The following is a 20,937-nucleotide window of genomic DNA, read 5'->3' as shown; positions in this document are numbered from 1 at the left end:
TTGTCGGATTACTTTTCCAAGAGTACATACAAACATGGTGGCTGGGACTCTCTCCCCAACTCATCCGAGACTGCACTGACCTTTCCTTTTTCAAATCACAGATCAAAACCCACCTCTTCAGAACTGTGTGTGCTCTATGTTTCTATTTTTTTCTCTTGCTCTTTCCTGATGATTTTAAACATTTGTTAGCTTGTGTTGCAACTTGTTCAAAGACTTGGGCAGGCATCACGGTCAGACTGGTTTGTAATGTTCCAATTACAGTGCGCCCAAACAAAACAATGGTATGATCAGTTGGGTTAGAGACATCAGTTAGGATATCTGGTAAAACACCTTTTCTGACTGACCAGTTTGTCGTTTTCCAACTCAAGACCTTCTGGCCACCAGGGTTCTGGCCTGGCTGAAATAGCATGCTCATGTCTTCCTTGAGGACCTCTGTTGATGGTCTGGCTCCTCTATTTTGTCACATCCAGCTTGAAAATGTTCTCCACTTCCACAGGGGTAGCAGTGTGTGCAACGTTCCTCTCACCCTACCTGCTGGAAGACTAAACACTTCCTTGGAACATAAGCAGGATGGTTAGTGTACAGGTGAGGTGCATGCTGCTGGGGGAGAGTTGCAGTGGGGTTTTGGGGCTGGCAGTGGCTGCTATGATTCTGTTGTTGTGAAATATGTGGCCAAAAAAATTTAGCACTATAACAAAGAAGTAAACAGGTGATATCCACTAAATTATGCATTTTAACTTTAGGTTTTCTTTCTCAACAATTTCAATCAATGTTTAACCCTAACCCTTACCTTTATTTTTACTTTATATTTTACCTTGAGGTCAATGCTGACCCCAATATTAAAAAAAAAGAAAAAAAAAATTATTATTATTATATTAAGTTTAAAGTTTTGTGACTTTATGTTTTGTTTGTTTGACTCCGAAGAAAGAACACCGACATTAAACATTGAATCGGGTCAAATTGACCCGAAGGCGACAGGAGGGTTAAAGAACTCCTGAGATCAGTGTCAGATTGTTCGGTTGATCAGACCTTCCTGGTAGAGAAACAGTTTGGAGGTATTATCAATATCCAAATGTAACCCAATGAACATCTGTCTAGTTGTGTATTAATAAAGCCTGAAGTAGACACAACTAAATTGATACTTTTAGCAGCCACAACATGGACATTTTAATTATCTCCTTTACAAGGTTACTGCAGTGAATTTTTGTGGTGCAAAAACCATGGAGGCTCATAAGCAATGTATGGCTGTGTCTACTACCGCGCACTTAACGAAGTACACTGCGTCGCTGATGAAGTGTTGTCTCAAATGGAACACTTAACCGTTCACCACTTGGCGGAAGTGACGGACGCAAATCTGTTCACGGCACCCGCGAAATTAAGCCGGGAGTGACGTATGCAAATCTGCTTGCGATATCCGAACCCTTAAAGTGACCAAATGAATGCACTTCTTGCCCTCTTGTTGCCCCTTGTTTACCTTTCTCCACCCCATGTGGAAACTGCGATACCTCCACAATCGCGGCAGGAGCCTCCGCCTTCTGGCTGAAGTCGAGATGGTATATGTAAATTTAATTGTGTGATTTTGCCTTACCTTCACAGCATAGCTTCATGTAGTAGTTGCAATTAAATTCTCCTCGCTAGGTATGCTAAATTCTCAATTATCTTTGTCAGAAGTAGCCTTCTTCTTTGCAATCCACATACACACCATATGGAAATAAAACATGACAAATCTGTACATGTTTGTCCCTAGATTCCAATTAGTTTTAAGAATTATCCACTGAAATGATAGGCATCATCTGCTTGAATTCACAGTAATAGGCCTACTTTGACTGACTGTACTTTTATACACATCTCTGTTGTAATGAAGTTAACCCTGATACAGGAATCAATTAGCAATTGAACACAGGCATATTAATTTGTTGTTACAAACATGCATCAATTCTAATATAAATCAGAAAACGCAATAAAAGACTACAAAACCTCAATGACAACATTTTATTGATAAAATGACTTACATATTAATATAATCTTCCCTTCCCCTCCCCTCCCCACACTCTACAGCAGCCACCCAGTCCCAGGCGGCGCTGCCGTATCAATGTTGCAATGCCACTGCTGGCGTTGTATTGTGATGGCCACAGTGACATGAGGGTGGACTTCAGGCTCACCCGAGAGTCATTCAACGCCCTCATGGCTGTGCTGGGCACTGACTGACCACGGTTGGGGCCCCGAGATCTCCTGTCTAGTTTTTATTTTTTGGCTTGCCAGCGCCACCTCCTATCGGGTGGTGGCCAGGGCCTTCGACAGGCCCCAGGCTCAGTGCATGATGCCAGCGTCCTGAATAACAGCCCCATCTTCTATGATACTGTATCCTTGGGGATGGTGGCTCCCCCTGCCTGTCCCAACCCATCTGCCTCATGACCCCCTTCAGGCAGCCTGTCCGCAACCACCTCCAAGCTACAACTGCTGCCTGTCAAAGGCGAGGGGTGTTGTGGAGAGGTCCTTCGGGATACTGAAGACGCGATGGCGGTCCATCTTCTTAAAGGCCCTGGAGGTGGATGTGAGGTGCCAGAGGTCATTGGAGCCAGATGCAGATGTCGGGAGGGCAGCAGAGGACCAGCACCAGCACCTCCAGGAAACGTCTCTGGGGCAGGAAACAGAAAGAGGATAGCCATTCAGTGCTCTGTCCCAGACCACGATTACATTTAAATTAATACATACACGACATTAAAAAAACAACACACAACGATGATTGAAAGCTACAATTATTTCTAGAAGGACAAGCTTAGATAGCGATCGTAACGGTATTAATTATCGGGCGGCGTGTTGGTAAACGCTCGCGGTGTCATGTTAACCCGTTATTAAACTGAGCATATCCATTGTTAATCCATTATTAAAATTGCTATTTCGATTGGTTAACAGAACAGCCGTTGTTTAACACTGTCCGATGACTGACATAGCTATCTGTCGTCGGACTTGCCGCTGGAGCAAGCGCCTGGAGCCGACCTGCCCCGCTCGTCAAGCGAAAAGTGTCCGATAAAAGTGCACCTTCGTCGGACTGGCCGGGTGGTGGATTACCCAGCTAGTTTATCATAACTGCCATGCAGATCCAATGGCATCTAATGCTACCTAGGTATGCTCACTAATCTGAGAATGGCATGTTAGTAGTACATTGTAATACCAGTACAATGTGTAATAACCGCTGATACTTACATTTACGGTCTGTAGCTTCGTGGTCTACCGCTTGTGCTGTCCGCCATTGTTTTAGAAATAAAATGAAAAGCTGGCGAAAGGGCTCCTCCTCTTCCGGTACGTCGCCAAGATGGCGGCCGCTTAGTGCGAGTAGTGTCCATCGTTTTACACTACATTTTTTGCCCGTTTGCAGTGCACCATCCGGGTACTTTCAGTGCACTGAATTCTGCTGGATTTTTCAGTGGCGCACTTCGAACACTGAAAGTCAGTGCTCGAAGTGCTCAAGTGCGCGGTAGTAGACACAGCCTATGTGTTTTGGGGTTCCAGCTCATGAACACAAAAGGAAACGTGAAAGTCAACATTTTTAACAAACAACAAAAAACTTCAATTTGCAAGTAGGCCCTGAACAGCTTTAAGAAGTGTTGAAAAAAGAGAAAAACAGGAAGCCATACCCTGACTAAAACCAAAGAGTGCGCCTTTTGTTGTTATTATTATTAGGGTGTTTTGTGTCAGAAAGATGTCAGAAATTGAGGGAGAGAGTAATGCAATAAGATCCTTAGACTTGAACCGGAGACATTGTGGTCAGCACCTTAATTAACCCCTTAGGCACATGGATAGAGTGTGTAACCTCAACCTTGTTCATATGTTGTGAAAAACAGTGTTGCTTCCATTATGACAGAAGACTTCACATTTGTAAAGTTACTGTGTGCAGGGCTCCTGATTGTTTCTGCTCAGATAACCAACTGATTTGCATATGCCTCAATACCTAATTTGGGTTATTCATAACGGTACTTTATTTTTTTAGACTTGGTTTTCTCCGTGGCTGTTGTAATATGAGCTTTTTCTATTCTACAATTAAAAAGCCCCCTGTCTTGTATGCAGTTCTCCCACGTTGCAGTGAGTTTCCTTTTGGTGCTCTGATTTCTTCCTACACTTGATATACAGACAGTGTCAACTGGGAAGTCTCCTATTTTGTAAATAGTTTATGTTATGTCAAATAAACACGTTTATCACATTGACCTGGGTTTAGTTGAAGCGGGCCAGGCAGCTGCTCAGGCCACTGTGTCCACCGACCACCAGGGGGCGCTGATTCAACACTGGACGCCAAACATTAAGATTGTATACAAAGAAGAAGAAGGTAGCAGGTGCCTGCTTCTATCACTGCGGTCAAGCCAGCCGCCCAGGCACGTGCACAGACATTTTGGGGGGCAGGTGCTCAAACCAAAAAAAAGGGCACCCAATGCTAAAAAAAAATTCTGACAGAGTTGAAGCATTAGCAGCAATACACTGATGATGCAATACATCCTCGACCTGCATTTCCTCTGGGCAGCATCAGACCGCTAGCTTACATTTTCTTTATGAATAAAGATGAATTATTATATAGCAACAACAGTACAAGCGTTCTGATTGGCTAATGGGCGTCATGCCAGCCACGTATTGCCCTCCTCGCTTGTCTGATACGGATCCGTATTGCCCTCTTACATCATTTTCAAAATGAGCGATATTGATAGACATCAACAGCCAAGAGCAGTGGTCCTCAAGCTCCGGCCCACGGGCCGGATACGGCCCGCCTCCACATTTGGCCCGGCCCTCTGAACAAGAGAGGCCGTATGATTTTTTTTTCAGTCTGGCCACGCAAATCCTAGACTAGCCCGTGAAATAGAACGGAATAAGAATTCTCTCTCTCCTCTCCTCTCACTTCTCTCTCCCTCTCTCTCTTTTCTCTCTCTCTCTTCTCTCTCTCTCTCTCTCTCTCTCTCTCTCTCTCTCTTCTTCTCTCTCTCCCTCTCTCTATTCTCTAAACATAACTAACGTCAGTAAACAGCTGGACGAGGCTTTGAAATCACGGAGTTTAAAAAAAAGGTGTTTTAGGAAACGTCGGACCAGTTGTGACGTCATGTTTTCAGCAGCGCTAATGTTGTGGTTGATCACAAAACAACGTCAGGGGACAAACACCGGCGTCATGACCTGTGTGCCTGGTGCTGCGGGTCAGAGGAAAAGGAGGTGCACCCGTTTGGTGGCGCGAGGAGACCTGCGCGGAGGAGGAAGTGGAGGAGGGAGGAGCGCGGCTTTAAATTGAATTTTCTCCCAATCCGCACAGTAATATCTCATGAAAATATTCATGGACCTAGCTGAGGTCACCAATAACAAGACTGCAGTGTAATTTTTTCAAGAAAGTTACAGATTTGCTTAAAATAAAATTCAAATATTGCCATAATATTCATAATATTTTTTTCCCTAACTTTAAATTGAATTCATTCAAAATCCGCACAGTAATATCTCATGAAAATATGTAGGGGCCTAGCTGAGGTCACCATTAACAAGACTGCAGTGTAATTTTTTCAAGAAAGTTACAGATTTGCTTAAAATAAAATTCAAATATTGCCATAATATTAATAATATTAATTTTTCGCTAACTTTAAATTGAATTTATTCAAATCCACACAGTAATATCTCATGAAAATATTCATGGGCCTAGCTGAGGTCACAATTAACAAGACTGCAGTGTAATTTATTTCAAGAAAGTTACGGATTTGCTTAAAATAAAATTCAAATATTGGAAATGTATTACTATTATTTTCTTTATGAAGTGCTTTCATCTAGAAATCAAACGTCAGAATGTCTTGATTATCTCTGGATGACACCGTGAGGTACTCTACCATGAATCAGAAGTGAAAATATTGTATAACTACGCACCATTTTGTTCTAAATCTATTCTGAAATTAGACACATTTGCGCATGAATGTGATTTTCTTCATCTTTTATTTTGAAATTCTAAATCAGAATATCCCAATATTGGAATAATTACTTTCTTTCATTTAATGTATTCATCATTCATACCATTCGTGATTTTTCATCTCTTCAATTAGTTTAATCTATCACTATATCTGTATTTAAAGGCGTGTTTCGTCATATCACGTTCACCGGAAGTTCGCTCTTATTTTGAAAACAGTTTTCACACACTCACACCGTAATGCCTGGTATATACGTGTACTGAAAAAAATCGTGCGGGCTGGCTTGACTGTGTTTTCTGAAGTGGCGGCTGGCTTGACCGCAGTTTCGTATCTGTTGCTAGTGTCCGCTCAGGCTAAATTACAGGTAAGACCGAGCGAGCAACGAGAACATGTACTCCCATCTATTTACACGAAGTCTCTGCTATCCCCCGTCTCGTTTAATACGTCAGCAGCATGTCAAAAGGAAGACGTGACGTGCTGATTGTGTTTAGCTAACTTGTAACGAGGGTTGTTGTGCGCTCACGTTAGCAAAGGTTAATCAATATCGTGTCCTGTCTTGTGCATTGAGGCCAACAGTAACGCGAGCCAACGTTACGTTGCATCTTCGAGGTGACAGAGTTAAACATGTCTGCTTTGGGAAGAGGCTCCTCTTTTTGCGAAAGCGATAGTAACTGACGTTATGCTATCACAGCTAGCTGTAGCTACGTAAGTATCGAAACCAAATTCAGCTCTAATGTGTGGATATTTTAAGTTGACCTCCTAATAGTCCTCTATACTTATCATCATTTGATTACTAAACGACTGCATATCCATTTTTAGACTCTCTGCCGTTCGGTTTCCGTGTGTTTTCCTAAGATATTTTGATAAAAGGGATTCATTTTCAACTTTGACCTGCTGTAAACCTGCCGTTGTTACCGTAAAGCAGAGGAAGCCGTTACAGCCACCTTTCTCAAATTCAAGATTCAATTCAGACTAATTATGTTGAGTCGATAATTTATATTCAGTGTTTACCGGAATAATTATTACACTATTTCAAACACTGAAACTTCACTTTACAATTTCGTGGCTTTGCGTCGATACCGGATATCGGAGCGTTCACTTCCGTTCTATCTCTTCCGGATCAACAGCTATCATACCGTTGTCGCAAATGCGCTCACATTCCACATAATTTATTATTTAGTTTATTCATTTCCGAAGAAAAATTCCACCAGTATTGTAAACAAAATAATTGCTGGGAAAAAAATTCTTTAAAAATTACTATGAACACTGATTCGAGTCCAGAGTTGAGTCAGTCCGGCCACAAGGCTGTGAATGCACTGTGATGTAAAATGAACTTCAGCCAACTCTTTCAGCTTAAACTAGCTGAAATAATTGTTATCACATACATGCTGATGCAGACATTGATAAAGGTTATGCTGGCAGATTTATTTGTCTACGTATGACAAGGGGTTAAAATGTTGTTGCGCTTTAGCTTCAATCCTCTGAGTGTGACAAGGTCACTAAGTACCAGCTGATGCCTGGCTAAGCCTGAGCTGAGAAGAGATAACCCAGTGGGCAAGAAGCCAACGCCGGTGTGTTACTACCGTACGACACATGATGCTCATTTGGTGCATAGTTTATTCGTACTTGTAGTTGGAGCATTTGATTGAAGTTACTGCAGGACATCTTGTACACAGTAAATGAGAAACTCTCTTCCCATGTGCTAATTTTCTCATGCTGCCTTTCTTTTCTGCCTGCCAGGATGGCACAGTTGGGTGCCATATTCTCAATAATTGCTGCTCTTGGAGGAGCAGCTCTCTTAGGCTCCGTGCACAAGATTGATGAGGGACACACCGGTGTTTACTACAGGTGAGACTGCAGCACATGTGTTTTTTTATTTAGGGCCTTAGATATAGTATTAAACTGCACTGTTGTGAAATGCAGACTATAAAAGATGATAGAGCAACTGCTTCAAAGGTGTTTGCTTTAAGCAACTGTTAACAGTGACTAATATAAATACCTGGCCATTAAGATTGTAAAATGAAGCCATCTGTGCCTGTGTGAGTGCAGAGTAGTTAACGTTTCAACACTTGCACAGGCATGCAATGCATCGGTATTTTCATAATAAACTCGATACAATTCTCTTTAACCCTCCTGTTACCTTCACATTTACTAACATATTTTACCTCGGGGTCAATTTGACCCCAGCAATTAAAACCTCCAGAAAATTATTAGAATTAATATTGTTTCCCAAGTTTAAGTGTGGGGTACTTTATGTTTGTTTGTTGACTACCTAAATAGCCCTTTAAATAAATAAAAAAGTTGATATTTCTGATATGTTTTTCACAGTGAAAAACAGCCTGGGGTCAAATTGACCCCAAAGAACACCGACATTAAACATTGAATGGGGTCAAATTGACCCGAAAGGTAACAGGAGGGTTAAACATTCTGTTTAGGATGAAGATGTATTAATGTTCCATATGGAAGAAAACTGCTAAATAACTGCTGAGTTGCAGCACCATTGTATAGAAGAATGTATAAATGTATATATCCGTCTTTTGTCATAAATCTCTATGTTCTGACAAAATATACCGAGAATATCGGTAATATGTGATTAATCATGATTAATCCACAAAAACCTGTGATTAACCCGATTAAAATTTTTAATCGTTTCACAGCCCTATTAAATATATAATCTGAATATAAAATCTTCCTTTTTGGAAAAAAGGTAGATTTTATTTAATATTTTGTATTTATTTTGTGTAGATTGAAGTGAGTTGCCTGAGTATGTGGACAGCAAGGAAGGAATATTTGTCCTTGTCGTCAGCTGTAGCATAAAGAAAATGAAACCACCTGAGTCTTAACTGCTAATTTTGACAACAAACATAACTGCTTCTGTTTGTCACCTAAATCATCTTAACATACACATTGTTTTATTAATTTCAAAACAAGGTCCCCAGGAGATAGTTTGATTTAAATGTGTAATGATCAAGTGTGTGTGTGTGCGTGTGTGACACAGAGGTGGGGCTCTCCTGTCCAGCACCAGCAGCCCTGGTTTCCATCTTATGCTTCCATTCATCACAAGCTACAAGTCTGTTCAGGTGAGTCAAGTGAAGCCAGTTTTTTTCATTCATAACTACAAAACCAGAATCACTAATAATCTGTGATCCTCATCAGTAAAGGCTCCCTAAAAATGTTTTTAATTTTAACACATGCAACTGATATTGTATGCACAGAAATAATAAGTGATCTTTCAAAGTTGGTTGTCAAGATTGCCCTTTTCAAGAATTTTGAACCTCGCTTTATCCAAGGTTCTGGAAATGTATGCAAATTCACACATATTTTATAAGATTAGATATAAATATCCATACATTTAGTTGTAAGATATGAAATCATTGTCTTAATTCTAGTATTCACCAATAGGGTCCTTTAAAAAATTAACCTATGGATTCAGGTAAACAGTCCTGTAATATAATCCACTGTTGTGATGGTAACCGTTCACACGTTGCGTCATGGAGATGTTGATTTAGCTCCTTGTGGTGTTGTATTGCATTACGTGATACTGACCAAGAGGTCCTGTACCGGTGTTTCTCCTCTCTGTACAACACATATCCAGGTTTCTTCAATTTGAAAACACTGATTTCATACTGTGTGGCTGGACTTGACCCAGTCCTACCATTGTCTGGTATTTTTATTCAGATTTTCCGGAGCATCTCTTTGTGTTCCTGACACCTGGAAAACTTAATTAACGAATGAATGTTTGCTTTTGTCTCGCAGACGACGTTGCAGACAGATGAGGTGAAAAATGTACCGTGTGGCACAAGGTAGGTCTGCCGTTGTGATTGGCTTAAGTTGTATCGGATGTGGTCTCTGTGCTTATTACACTCAGCATTCATCTTGTGACATACACACACCACTCAATTCATCGAGTGGATTATAAGGCCACCACCGGCGCTGCTGGAGTCAGAGGCTCTGAACTACTGGCATCACCCGCACTGCAAATACAAGACCCATTCATGTGATCTCTACTGGTGTGGTGGGTGAAAGCTCCTGTCAAATAGTTGTGTATTTGCTTTCTTTCAGTGGAGGAGTGATGATTTACTTTGACCGCATAGAAGTGGTGAACTACCTCGTCCCATCAGCAGGTAAACTCACCATACCACGTCAAACAATGAATTCATCCTCAACTCCCTGTTCCCTTATTCACATCTGAAGACGACTTGACTTTGTTGCGACTCGCTCCATCAGAGCCACATTCGCTATGCGTGTTCCGTGTTTTCTGCTTTTACTTCTTAACTGACCGAGCATCCCTCTCTGCAGTGTTCGACATAGTGAGGAACTTCACGGCGGACTACGACAAAGCTTTGATATTTAACAAAGTTCACCATGAGCTCAACCAGTTCTGCAGCGTTCACTCGCTGCAGGAGGTCTACATCGGGTTGTTTGGTAAGTGCTGCTGTTACTACTTTGAATCAAGTCCGCTCAGCCTTTTTTAATGTTACATCTACATAATGTTAGCGTGTATAAAAATTAAATGCCTGGTAAAGGAATAATTCAGCCAACGACCTTTGCTCGTTCTCACCTCTTTTTCGGGAGACTTTAAATCTCTTGATCACACGTAAAATACAAGCTTGCATGTGATTGCAATCACAGTGGGAGTCCCCTCCAACAACACATGTTGAAAACCCCAAATGACTCTCCCTCCCAGGCCCAAGTACGGCCCTCTAACACCCACATTTCGTGACGTCATCCTGACCCCGGACCGGCACTCGTCTGCTCTATGCCCCCCTCCCTTCTCACAGGAGGGGGCCCTCGTCCCTCTCTCATTGTCACAACTTGATAACAAGTGTGTCTTGCGTTTGTGTGAGGCGAGTACCTAGCTTTGAGAAGCGGTCATAACATTACTTATCAGACACTTATTCCATCTGCTATGTGATGTTATTCTGAAGTGGCAGGAGCTTGAACACAACAGTCACTTCAATAATTCAGTTTTGTATTATCAATAAATATCATGTTGTCAGCCTGCAGCAGGGGGTTTAAAACAGCCGTCATCTGTATGGCCTGTCATCAGGTGGCCCGCCGCTCATTACAGCTACCGGTCTGAACACGCTAAAGTGTGCCCACACTTCTGAATGTGGAATGCCCCCACGTAATCCACAGCCGTGACGTAGTGAGGCGATTATTATGAGTCATTTAGAAAGTTTCTTTTCCAGTTGGCAGCAAAGTTCCCGCGAGCTATGTTGCAAAATATTTTAGTGAATCATATTTAATAACTGATGGTGCATCATATTTTTAAATAATTCAAATCTACCTAACCTTTTTTTGGTTATTCATTTTTGCTTGTGCAGATTCTGATGTAGAATGCTCTTATGTTTTTCCCTTCCATATATTTGGATAAAAGCAGACCACTTCCTAAAGAAGATCAGTTTGATATTGATCCCAGTTCTGATAATGTCTGTCATTATTAGGGATGGGTATCGTTTGGGTTTTTTCCGATACCGGTGCTAAACCGGTACTTTTAAAACGATACCGGTGCCTGAACCGATACTTTTTTTTTTTAAACGCACAATGAGGACATTAAAAACCTCTTCGGCCATATTCCCTGTAGAAGCCGTTATCATGGAGCACTGACAAATAACGGATATCAGACTGTTAACATATACAATATATGTTCTCCATGATATGATGTGATATGTATTGTCATGTGCAGACTTTATAGGGTTAATCCTGTCACTGTTTTGATGGGCAAAGAGAACAACCAATCAGAGGTACTGAAGATGACACGTGACAAATAAAGTTTTGCTTCTGACAGCGAGAGTTACACTGAAACAAAGTGACGCCCCCGGTCTTTATTCCTCCGTCATTATATTCCCGGTAACACCGGGTATACAGCCGGGACCGCTGAACATCAACACATCTGATAGCAGACTGTCACGCTCGTAGCTCGTAGCTAGCGCTAGCTACGAGCTAACGCTAGCTACGAGCTAGCTTAAGCATGGTTATAATGGATAATTTATTATTTCTTGGGCTACTTTTATGAATGCAAGACTTGCAATCAATGTTCCGGTACTAATCTGAGTTCAGGCTGCTCGTCATAATCGGTCTCCCCGTCGCGTCCAGCCTGAAGCTGGTGTGCTCCACACGGGCTCACGTAGTCACACACGGCGCAGCCTCCGCTCTCAAACTTAAATATGAGAGGCTATCGCAACCTGCTGACAGGGCGGAGTCACCAGAGAAGTTCACAACAATAGTTTTTTTCAATTTCAATCGGCTCAGGCACCGGAAAGAAGCACCGAAATGTGCGTTGCGTTTCGGTCCGGGTAATACCGGTTGTATTGGAACCGGTACCACATTGGCACCGGGTTTCGGTACCCAACCCTAGTCATTATTGCCTGATAGTAGTGAGTTGACTGATATTGATAATGTCACTGCTCTGAAGACCTTTCTGCTGACTTAATTGTCATAATATTGTATTCTTCACAGCTTTGTCTCAATGTAAATTTTTAAATATGAAATCCCCTTAATGAAATGTGTCTGAACTCTTTCTCTGGACATCTGATTATTTGATACATACCTTTTTTTAAATTGAGGATTTGATTTTTTGCGACCTTGACTGGGATCTGACATCCTAAACCACGCCTCCTGATCTGAGCTCACCCACCGGCCTTTTGTCTATCTCGTACAGACCAAATCGATGAAAACCTGAAGTTGACACTACAAGAGGACCTAACCTCCATGGCACCCGGACTCATCATACAGGTACAGTAAAACCACCAGAGACCAAGTTAGTCAATTCCAGCTGCTGAATTCATGACCATCACGGGTCCAGTTGGGCCATAACTGAACCCCATAACAGTCTTTTATATTTTATGTATATTTTTGTTTGGCGATTTTACGTTTGTCACCTTGTCTCTGTTTAGAAGGAGTCTTAAAAAAACAAAAAGGCATCTAAACTCAAACTGGACTGCAGTACAGAACCAGGGTATTTGAGTTATAGCAGCAATGTCAACCTAATGACCCATGTATCCACAGCCCTTGATAATAAAAGTGTTTTTACAGTTTTCAGCCTTCTTTAAAGCCGCTTCTCTGGATAGTTTATTATAACAACGCTAGAATAGTTTTATAGAGGACAGCATTCTGCCTATGAACTTTAAAAGGACCCCCAGTGTTTTTCCCTCTTAATGAATCCCCCCTCCCTCCCTCCAAACCCACAGAGAAACACACACATCACTCCTGAGAGTTAAATGCTCCACTGGGCTTTAATGCTCTGGCCCTGACTTTCCTTTACCCCTATAGAAACAGTTAAAATAACAATTGCTGCTCTTTCTGGGAAAACCAATAATCTTACAGTTGGAAAGTCCTCAACACAGGACTGCTTTTTATTCAGGGCTCCTCTCAAACTGCCTTTTTATTTTTATAACTCCCCTTGTGATGAAAAACCTCATGCTTCTTGTAATACTGCCGCTGCCTTTGTCTGCCTTCTTCAGAGTTGACTCTTTCTCTCTTGTCTTACTGGTCCACAGGCGGTCCGTGTCACAAAACCCAATATACCAGAGAGCATTCGCAGGAACTACGAGCTCATGTGAGTTTTCCATTTTTTTATCCCCAAGAAAGTAATGTTCCCTGATCCCTGAGTCATGTGTTGTGTAATGTTTAGGGTCTGATGTTCATCCAAGTCTCCCCGCCAAGTAAGACGGAGCCGTTTTAAATCAGTCTGTGGACATCTTTCTTTGGCCTCATGAATCACAGTGACTGTGACGAAGAGAGGAAATTGAGGATTTACACTAAGTTGTCGTACAGTTCATGTCAGCCCTACGAGGCATTGGCCACGGTGGAAAGTATTCAAATCGGATTCAAACTTTATCTGATATTGTTTAATTTAAAATGACTTACTGTGTCTGACTTCTGGTCCAAAACACACACACACACACACAGCCTGATTAATGAAATGCGTGTGTGTGGGTGTCAACTGGTGCAGTGGTTTCAAAGTGGGGTCAGTGACACTGGCAGGGGGGTCTGTGAAATGGTCTGCAATGAATTATAGAATTGTGCTGTGTCATTAAAAAAAAGTGCACATCTACAACTATGCACTTGGCCAATAAAACATAAACACTGTCCATTACAGCGATGTTAGCTCTGGGCCAATAGAAACTCTGATATGTTTGTGAAACACGACAATGAGTTCATTATTTTGGAGTTAAAGCACGTCCTGAAAGTCGGCTTTTGACTTGTGGGTTTAATTATCTGGCTGGTTATGGCCGGTTGGCTACTGATCATTCTGTCAGCGCTTTTCAGATCAATTACCAGAAAAGTATAAATGCTGTTGGGTTTGAATGCAATTTTAGTCAAATGACTCACGGTTTAAAAGTATATGTTTCGGTTTACAAAACTATAGATTCTGTTGACTGAAATGTGATTTTGTTTTCACCTGTACCAAACTACTCAGTCAAGTTAACCTTGCATCTTAAAGTCGGCCGAAAATGCCGACAGACTTTTGAATGTTTAAAGCAAATGAGAATCAGTTTCCGATGTTTACGTCCTTATTTTCGTTCAGTTTATCCCGCAAAACATTTGTCTTCAGAGCTACATCTTGGCATCTACTGCAATTACTGTGGTTGTAAGCAAATATAGTTTTAGACGGTAGGCAATTACTGACTTTTGTATTCACTTTCTAATAAGTTGTTCAGGATGTTTAAATTCTGTTTGTACAGCTTGTCAGAGAGTTGGTGTTGCTTAGGCGACTGGAGGCCAGTAATGTAAACCAGTCCCAGACATGATGGAAAAGATGGTCCAGGCCATTGAAATAAGCCCGGGGTATGAAATAAACTAACTGTTTTTACTTTAGAATCTCCACTCAAGAGATACAATGCCTTTAGACGCCCATTGGTGTGGGTCATTTTGTAATGGATGTCATCCAATGAGGCAAAGCGGAGATTTATTGGACAGTTCGATCACACAGCACAGCAGGGGTCCTGGTCTATACGGAGTGTACCATTGTTAGTTATTTTAATTATCAGTTACAATGAGCCTGAAAGGAATGAGAACAGAATCTTAGTAATAATCAGAATTATGAACCGTATTAAAACATGGCCGGCCGGCGTTTATGAGATTGGAGTGGGACACGGAGAAAATGTGATGTGGTGCTCTTCGCAATAAAACTTCTTTGATGGGACGCGTCGCGTCTCGGCCAATCAGTGTTCAGATGTCTTCAGCTTTTAGGGGGTTTAGGTTAGTTTGAATGTCAGCCCGCTACATCTGCTGCTGTCACGCTGCACGGTGGATCGAAACTAACAAAGTACCCGTACGTTAAACACAATGTGATTTAGCATATTTTTTGTATCAATACTTAATTAAAAGAGCTGTGAGCTAGTGATGTCACAGAGCACCGAACCAGAGTCTGTATATAGAAGTGATTTGCAGCAGGAATTCAGTGTGTGAATCTCACAGAAACCCCCCCACCCCTTCTCCATTCAGCCACTTCCCGGGGTGGGGGCCTCTGATGGGAAATCACAGACAGGGTGGGTGGGAAGGTTTATTATATATTATATATTATTGGATAAAAGAGGAACAAGTGCACAAAATGCAGGAAGTTACTTGATTTGTAGAATAGTGTAACGTGGGACTTGTTAACCTGTGTGATTGTCGCTCAAGTCGGCCGTAGAGATTTCTCTGAATGGGCCTCGCTCCTATTCACACCTGGGCCCATGCAAAATAAATATTACTGAATATTTCAAGGTGTGGCGGCCATCTTACCGGGTTCACCATCATCTTTCAAGGTGTTGTAACTATTCTATTAATATATATATATATATATATATTATATTCTTATTAGAAGGGTTTGTGGGCAATGACTTAGTCAGAGCAGAGGACCCCCACCCCGTTGTCACCTTTTTCACCCCTCATGAGTTTGCAGGTATGTATTTTCATTAACGTAGATCAGTGGTTCTCAAATGGGGGTCCGCGTACCCCTGGGGGTCTGTGAAGGTACTCCAGGGGGTAAAAAGCCCTGTGTTGCAAGACATTTCGAACGACATCATCAACTTCATACAGTTAAGGCCTGTTGAACACATGGGAACTGAACACGTGCGCACGCACACACACACACACACACACACACACACACTCTGCTGCTGCACACAGGTGCACTGCTCTCTCGAGGGAGAAGACTCCTCTGACCGAGGCCTCCAGATGAAGCCACATCCACACTCGCACAGTGTTGTGTGTGTGTGAAGCAGGAGCACCCTGACCTGGGACAGAAAGGGTTTGAGCAGCGACTCCCCTTTGCCTCCACACATTTACGTGAGGCCTCCTTCTCTGTAATGACTTAGATCAAAACAAAGAAACAGACTGAGCCTGGAGAAGAGATGATCACAGGCGTCTGCCCCCAAGACTGATCAGCAGCACAAGTTTCTCAATTAAATGTAAGTGCAGAAGCACTCGGTTCAATGCAACAACGCAAGCTTCAGTTTCTAAAGTTCAATAAATCAGATACTAGTAGCACAGCCCTGTATACAAATGTTTTGCTCTGTTTAGGGAGTACTTTGCTGAAGAAAAATCACTGAATAAAGGTTGAGAACCACTGCCGTAGATGAACAAATGTACATTGTATGAAAACCATACTTGTTTAATACGCAACGTCCTGTGAAACCGGTTTATCGTTACAACCCCAACACCCACTCGGTTGTTCTGTGACATCCGTTTGTATATGTCGAAGTTCTGGAAAGGAGTTCATCACACTCAGAATAATGAAGTGTTAGCTGCCCCACCTAAACACTATCATCATGTCAATAAAGCGTGCTCTGTAGATGCCACGCCCGTTTAATGTCAGAGCCTCTTTACGTTTGCAGGGAGAGCGAGAAGTCGAAGCTGCTGATCTCCCAACAGACGCAGAAGGTCGTGGAGAAGGAGGCCGAAACCGAAAGGATCAAAGCTGTGATTGGTGAGGGAGAAGAAAACAACCAGGAAAAAGTGATTTTCTAACACTCGAGGAGTTGAACATAAAAATATACCTTTTTTAATTATTTTTTTTATAGAGGCTGAAAAAGTGGCGCAAGTGTCAGAGATCCAGTTTGGACAGAAAGTCATGGAGAAGGAAACCGAAAAAAAGATCTCTGAAATCGAAGGTTTGTATCCAGAAGGTAGAAGAGCCGCTCTGAGCCTGTGCTGAAGTATAAGTATTCACAACTGCTTATTTCTAAGCAAGTGTGTTTGGTACTGGCTCTCTTGTCTTCGGTGTTTATACATAACTCGTGTCAGGATGTACGTCAGCTTCCTCCTTCGCGAGCAGTAACGCAGCTTGAACTTGTTACGAAACCGACCGCTGTTGACTGTTTCTGATTCACAGACAGCGGTTTCCTGGCTCGGCAGAAGGCCCGGGCAGACGCAGAGTTCTACACATCGCAGAGAGCTGCAAAGGGCAATCAAGTAAAGAGAGGACTCACACACACACACGCACACACACACACTTCCCACTTAATCGGGGACTGTAAAGACCAGACTGATGGTTTGTAATGTACTTGCTGTTTCCCCTCTTTCAGATGAAGTTAACACCAGAGTACCTGCAGCTAATCAAGTACAAGGCCATCTCATCCAACAGCAAAATCTACTTTGGGAGTGACATACCCCAGATGTTTGTGGACTCTGTGGGGAGCGCCATCAAAGCGTCCGCAGCCATGGACATCGTCGCGGAGCAGCTCCTGGACCTGAATTAGCGCGGGACCGCCCAGACCGAGTGGAAGGACTGCTAGAGGGCAGGCGCCCGGCTGCCCGCTGGCTGGCAACTTATCCCTCTGACTCTGAGAAGCTGTGCTGTCCAGGGTCTGTATTTCTCAAACACTTCAGAATAACGGCTAGAAATCACACTTTACGTAGGACTCTGAGGTAGCCGTCTCCAACCTCGGAGCAGCGGACTCGAGTTAGTTAAGTCCAGAGGCTTTCTTTGCGTCTACTCTGTTCTGATGGAGAGGGAGATTGTCTAGGCGGACTAGTAAATTATGTGAAAGATAAAATAGCATCGTTCGCCGATGCACAATTAGCTACTTTAAAAGCGTTTAGTCATCTAGCCAAAACTTTCCCTCCTGCTGCTCGGCTCCGTGTGTCAAGTGTGTTTGCTAACCCCTATCTGCTAGTTCTGGTGTATTTTTAAACAAGATAACAATGGCATGAATAAAATCAATACTTTGTAAACAATTTGTTTCTGATTTCAGTAATTAAAAAAAATTAAAAAATACAGCTTCTCATTTCTGGCGAATGTCGATTTTTGTTGGCTGAAATGTCGCTCTCACATTTAAACCGCTTTAGCTTGCTCCTTAATTAAGCTAACGTTGGCGCCATGTGTGGGTTGAAAAGCCTTCTTCAACTGACTTTTACATGTTTCCAGCTCACTCGTGTTAAAACAAGAACATTAGTCGGAGGGGACTTAAATATTCACTTCACGGCTAAATATCGTGCTAAACGTTAAAGCTGCATGTTCCAGGTAAAACGTCTTCGCCCTCATCAGTTTATGATTCATGTAGAAGACATGAATGAACCTTTTAATCCAGGACATTCTCACACGCAAACCTCTGCAGCGCCGTTAAATCCAACAGAACAAGGAACGTCTTAAGAGATCCAGAAGGTTATTTAAATGTTGATACTGCTGAAAAATTAGGACATCGTGTCTCTGAGGTGGAAGACTGGGTTCTTATTCTGAGTGCTTGAGAAACACGAGCCCCCCCGACTGTAGCTGAAACACAGGGATGATGAATGTGTCGTAGCTGCTGCCTGTCGGAGTTGAATAGCATTACTCCTTTTGTTTTCGTTTCTGTAAAAAAAAAAAATGTAAAATTAGAATATGAATTGACTCTGTACCACATGACTGTATGTAGCGCTTTGAGCCTTTAAACAAGACCCATTGCCCTGGAGGAGGAAGTAATCATAAGAACTGATGTATACAGATTGACCCTGAGGGACTCCTCGCTGTAGAAATACCAACGACCTCGTGTGTCACATTGTCTGTCGGGGTCAGTTCTCACCCCAAAGCCTTTTTTATTTTTGAAAATACTAATACTAATCCTGATCTGGACCAAAAACCAAACTTCACCTTAAGTTTGAACTCCTGTGTTCAGTCTTAGATCACTGACGACATTCTTTATTGAAATACCACGTTTGTGTCCCAGCATGTTGTGTGACGAGCGAAACGGACGCATTTCATTGTGCAACCGTTTTAGGCTCTGGGCGAGTGCTTCCTGTGGATTCTTGGAACATGGCAGGTTTTTTTTGTGGTTTAAAAAAAATGTTTGTTAAGATGCCGCTGCCTCGGTGAGGATATATTTCTGTCGTCTGAAGCTAAATGGCTCGTGTCCTGACTTCACTGTAGCCCAATGCAATGTCCACTCGTGTCTTGTGATTATTTGATGTTTTTGGAAACCCTCTGTTGGTCCTAAACGTGACTTCAGAATGTCATTTTATTGCAATCTTTTCTTTTTGATTGTGACTTTCACTTGACTTGAAAGGCAAATGTTTTTGCACTGACTTTAATTGTGAATATGCAATCAAGATATTGTCACTTGACATAGTTGTGTGTTTTTTTTGTTTGAGTAATTAATTGCATTAATAAGAGTTTTTATTCACATTGCATTGTCCAATGTGATGTAGAGGTTGTTTGGGGTTAATAAAAGTGTTTCAAATGTTGCATATCAGATTATTGTGAGAAAGTATTTATGAGTAATGATTCTACCAGAATGATAATGTTCTCAATGTTTTGTATTTCCCACCTGGATAACCGTCAGACCATTTATGCAGGTTGTGAAGAGCTCTGCACTGAAGTACTCTAATCACACTGACACACCCACATTGAAACGGGATATCAGCTTTTTGGATTGTGAGGCTGCAAGACTGCACTAGTTTAAACACGTCTTGCACATCTTGAAGTCATGAATGCGTAACATTTCAGGGTGACACAGAGAGCACAGACGTACATGCTTTATTTCACACTTAGAATCATGGATTATGTGTTCATCGATTTGCTTTGCACATGTTCCTCAGATACAAAAATGATGAATTACTGGGGAAGAGGATGATAATAGATTCTTGATGAATTATTGTGTAACGGGTAGGTTTCACAATCTGGGATTTTTTTGAATCACTTCTGTTTTACTCCAGACTAAACCAATACTTACTCATGAATATGTTTAACCCCCTCAAGTAAAAGGATACTTACTGAGAAACCACATTACATCATCTCACCATTACTTGCCTGTTGTTCCGCCCACCTTCCTGTAAAGTTTTACCCTCGACTATGTTCTCCAGAGGCCGAACATTGAACCGTATGCTTTCCTGTCACATTTTGTCCATCAGCATTTTGGTTACTTTTGCCTCTAATTATGATCAAATGTGGAGTTTTACAGGAAACCTCCAGAATATCTTATATAACCAGTATAATATGGCATTGACCGCTGTGAGTGAACCATAACTTTACCCATAAGCTGAAACTTACTTTAAAGCTCCATGAAGCCGAGAGGAGCTGCAGATTCAAGTTATGATCTGTAGGTTCATCAAGAGGAACTACGCCTTTCATATTTTCAAATTGGTTTCTCATTGTTGTTCGATACATTATTGATTATAGAAGCTTAAAGTCTTAAACTACATGTTGACAGTGACCCCTCTAGAAGAAGAAATTGATTAGGTAATCATGCAGGATCCACTTTGTACTTTGTGGCACAGATTCAGACCAAAACAAAATGAATGCAGCCTTCATTGAAATTATGACTATCATATTAATATGTTACCTTATTTGCAATGATTCATTTCACTTCACAGCGTCATAGTCTGCCTCCCTGAATAGAAAAACAAGAGTAAGATATTAAAAAGGAAAATAAAATCAATGACACGTTGAATTATTCGAGTTTTCCTCCTTTTGACTTAAATAATTCAATTAGTATTATTTATACAATTATGTTATGTCAGTTTGGACATTTTAGCGGAAAATATCCAGTTAAGCAAATCATTCTTGAAACATTAGTTGGCACATTAATGGCGTCATCTTCGGAGGATGACG

The 20,937-nt window shown here is 41.8% G+C and overlaps 1 protein-coding gene and 2 long non-coding RNA genes across 3 annotated transcripts; 2 read left to right on the top strand and 1 right to left on the bottom strand.

The window, feature by feature from the left end:
* Positions 1–1,426: 1,426 nt before the first annotated feature.
* Positions 1,427–2,267, top strand: LOC130196852 (uncharacterized). Its single transcript, XR_008832335.1, has 2 exons — positions 1,427–1,553; positions 2,059–2,267. It is a non-coding gene; the product is annotated as an uncharacterized LOC130196852 (long non-coding RNA).
* LOC130196851 (uncharacterized) lies at positions 1,979–3,497 on the bottom strand. The gene is made up of 2 exons (XR_008832334.1): positions 3,208–3,497; positions 1,979–2,638 (listed from the first exon to the last, which is right to left on the bottom strand). It is a non-coding gene; the product is annotated as an uncharacterized LOC130196851 (long non-coding RNA).
* Positions 3,498–6,177: 2,680 nt separating this feature from the next.
* On the top strand, positions 6,178–19,571 carry erlin2 (ER lipid raft associated 2). The gene is made up of 12 exons (XM_056419421.1): positions 6,178–6,285; positions 7,662–7,769; positions 8,920–9,001; positions 9,678–9,724; positions 9,984–10,045; positions 10,221–10,346; positions 12,586–12,659; positions 13,424–13,482; positions 16,748–16,839; positions 16,934–17,023; positions 17,245–17,324; positions 17,438–19,571. Exons 2-12 carry the CDS (start codon positions 7,663–7,665, stop codon positions 17,609–17,611), a joined length of 993 nt encoding a protein of 330 aa, XP_056275396.1. The 5' UTR covers positions 6,178–6,285; position 7,662; the 3' UTR covers positions 17,612–19,571.
* Positions 19,572–20,937: the final 1,366 nt, after the last annotated feature.

The sequence above is a fragment of the Pseudoliparis swirei genome, chromosome 7, assembly GCF_029220125.1.
Source record: "Pseudoliparis swirei isolate HS2019 ecotype Mariana Trench chromosome 7, NWPU_hadal_v1, whole genome shotgun sequence".
NCBI lineage: Eukaryota > Metazoa > Chordata > Actinopteri > Perciformes > Liparidae > Pseudoliparis > Pseudoliparis swirei.
The sequence above is the reverse complement of the archived record's forward strand: the minus strand, read 5'-3'. Positions and strand labels throughout refer to the sequence as shown.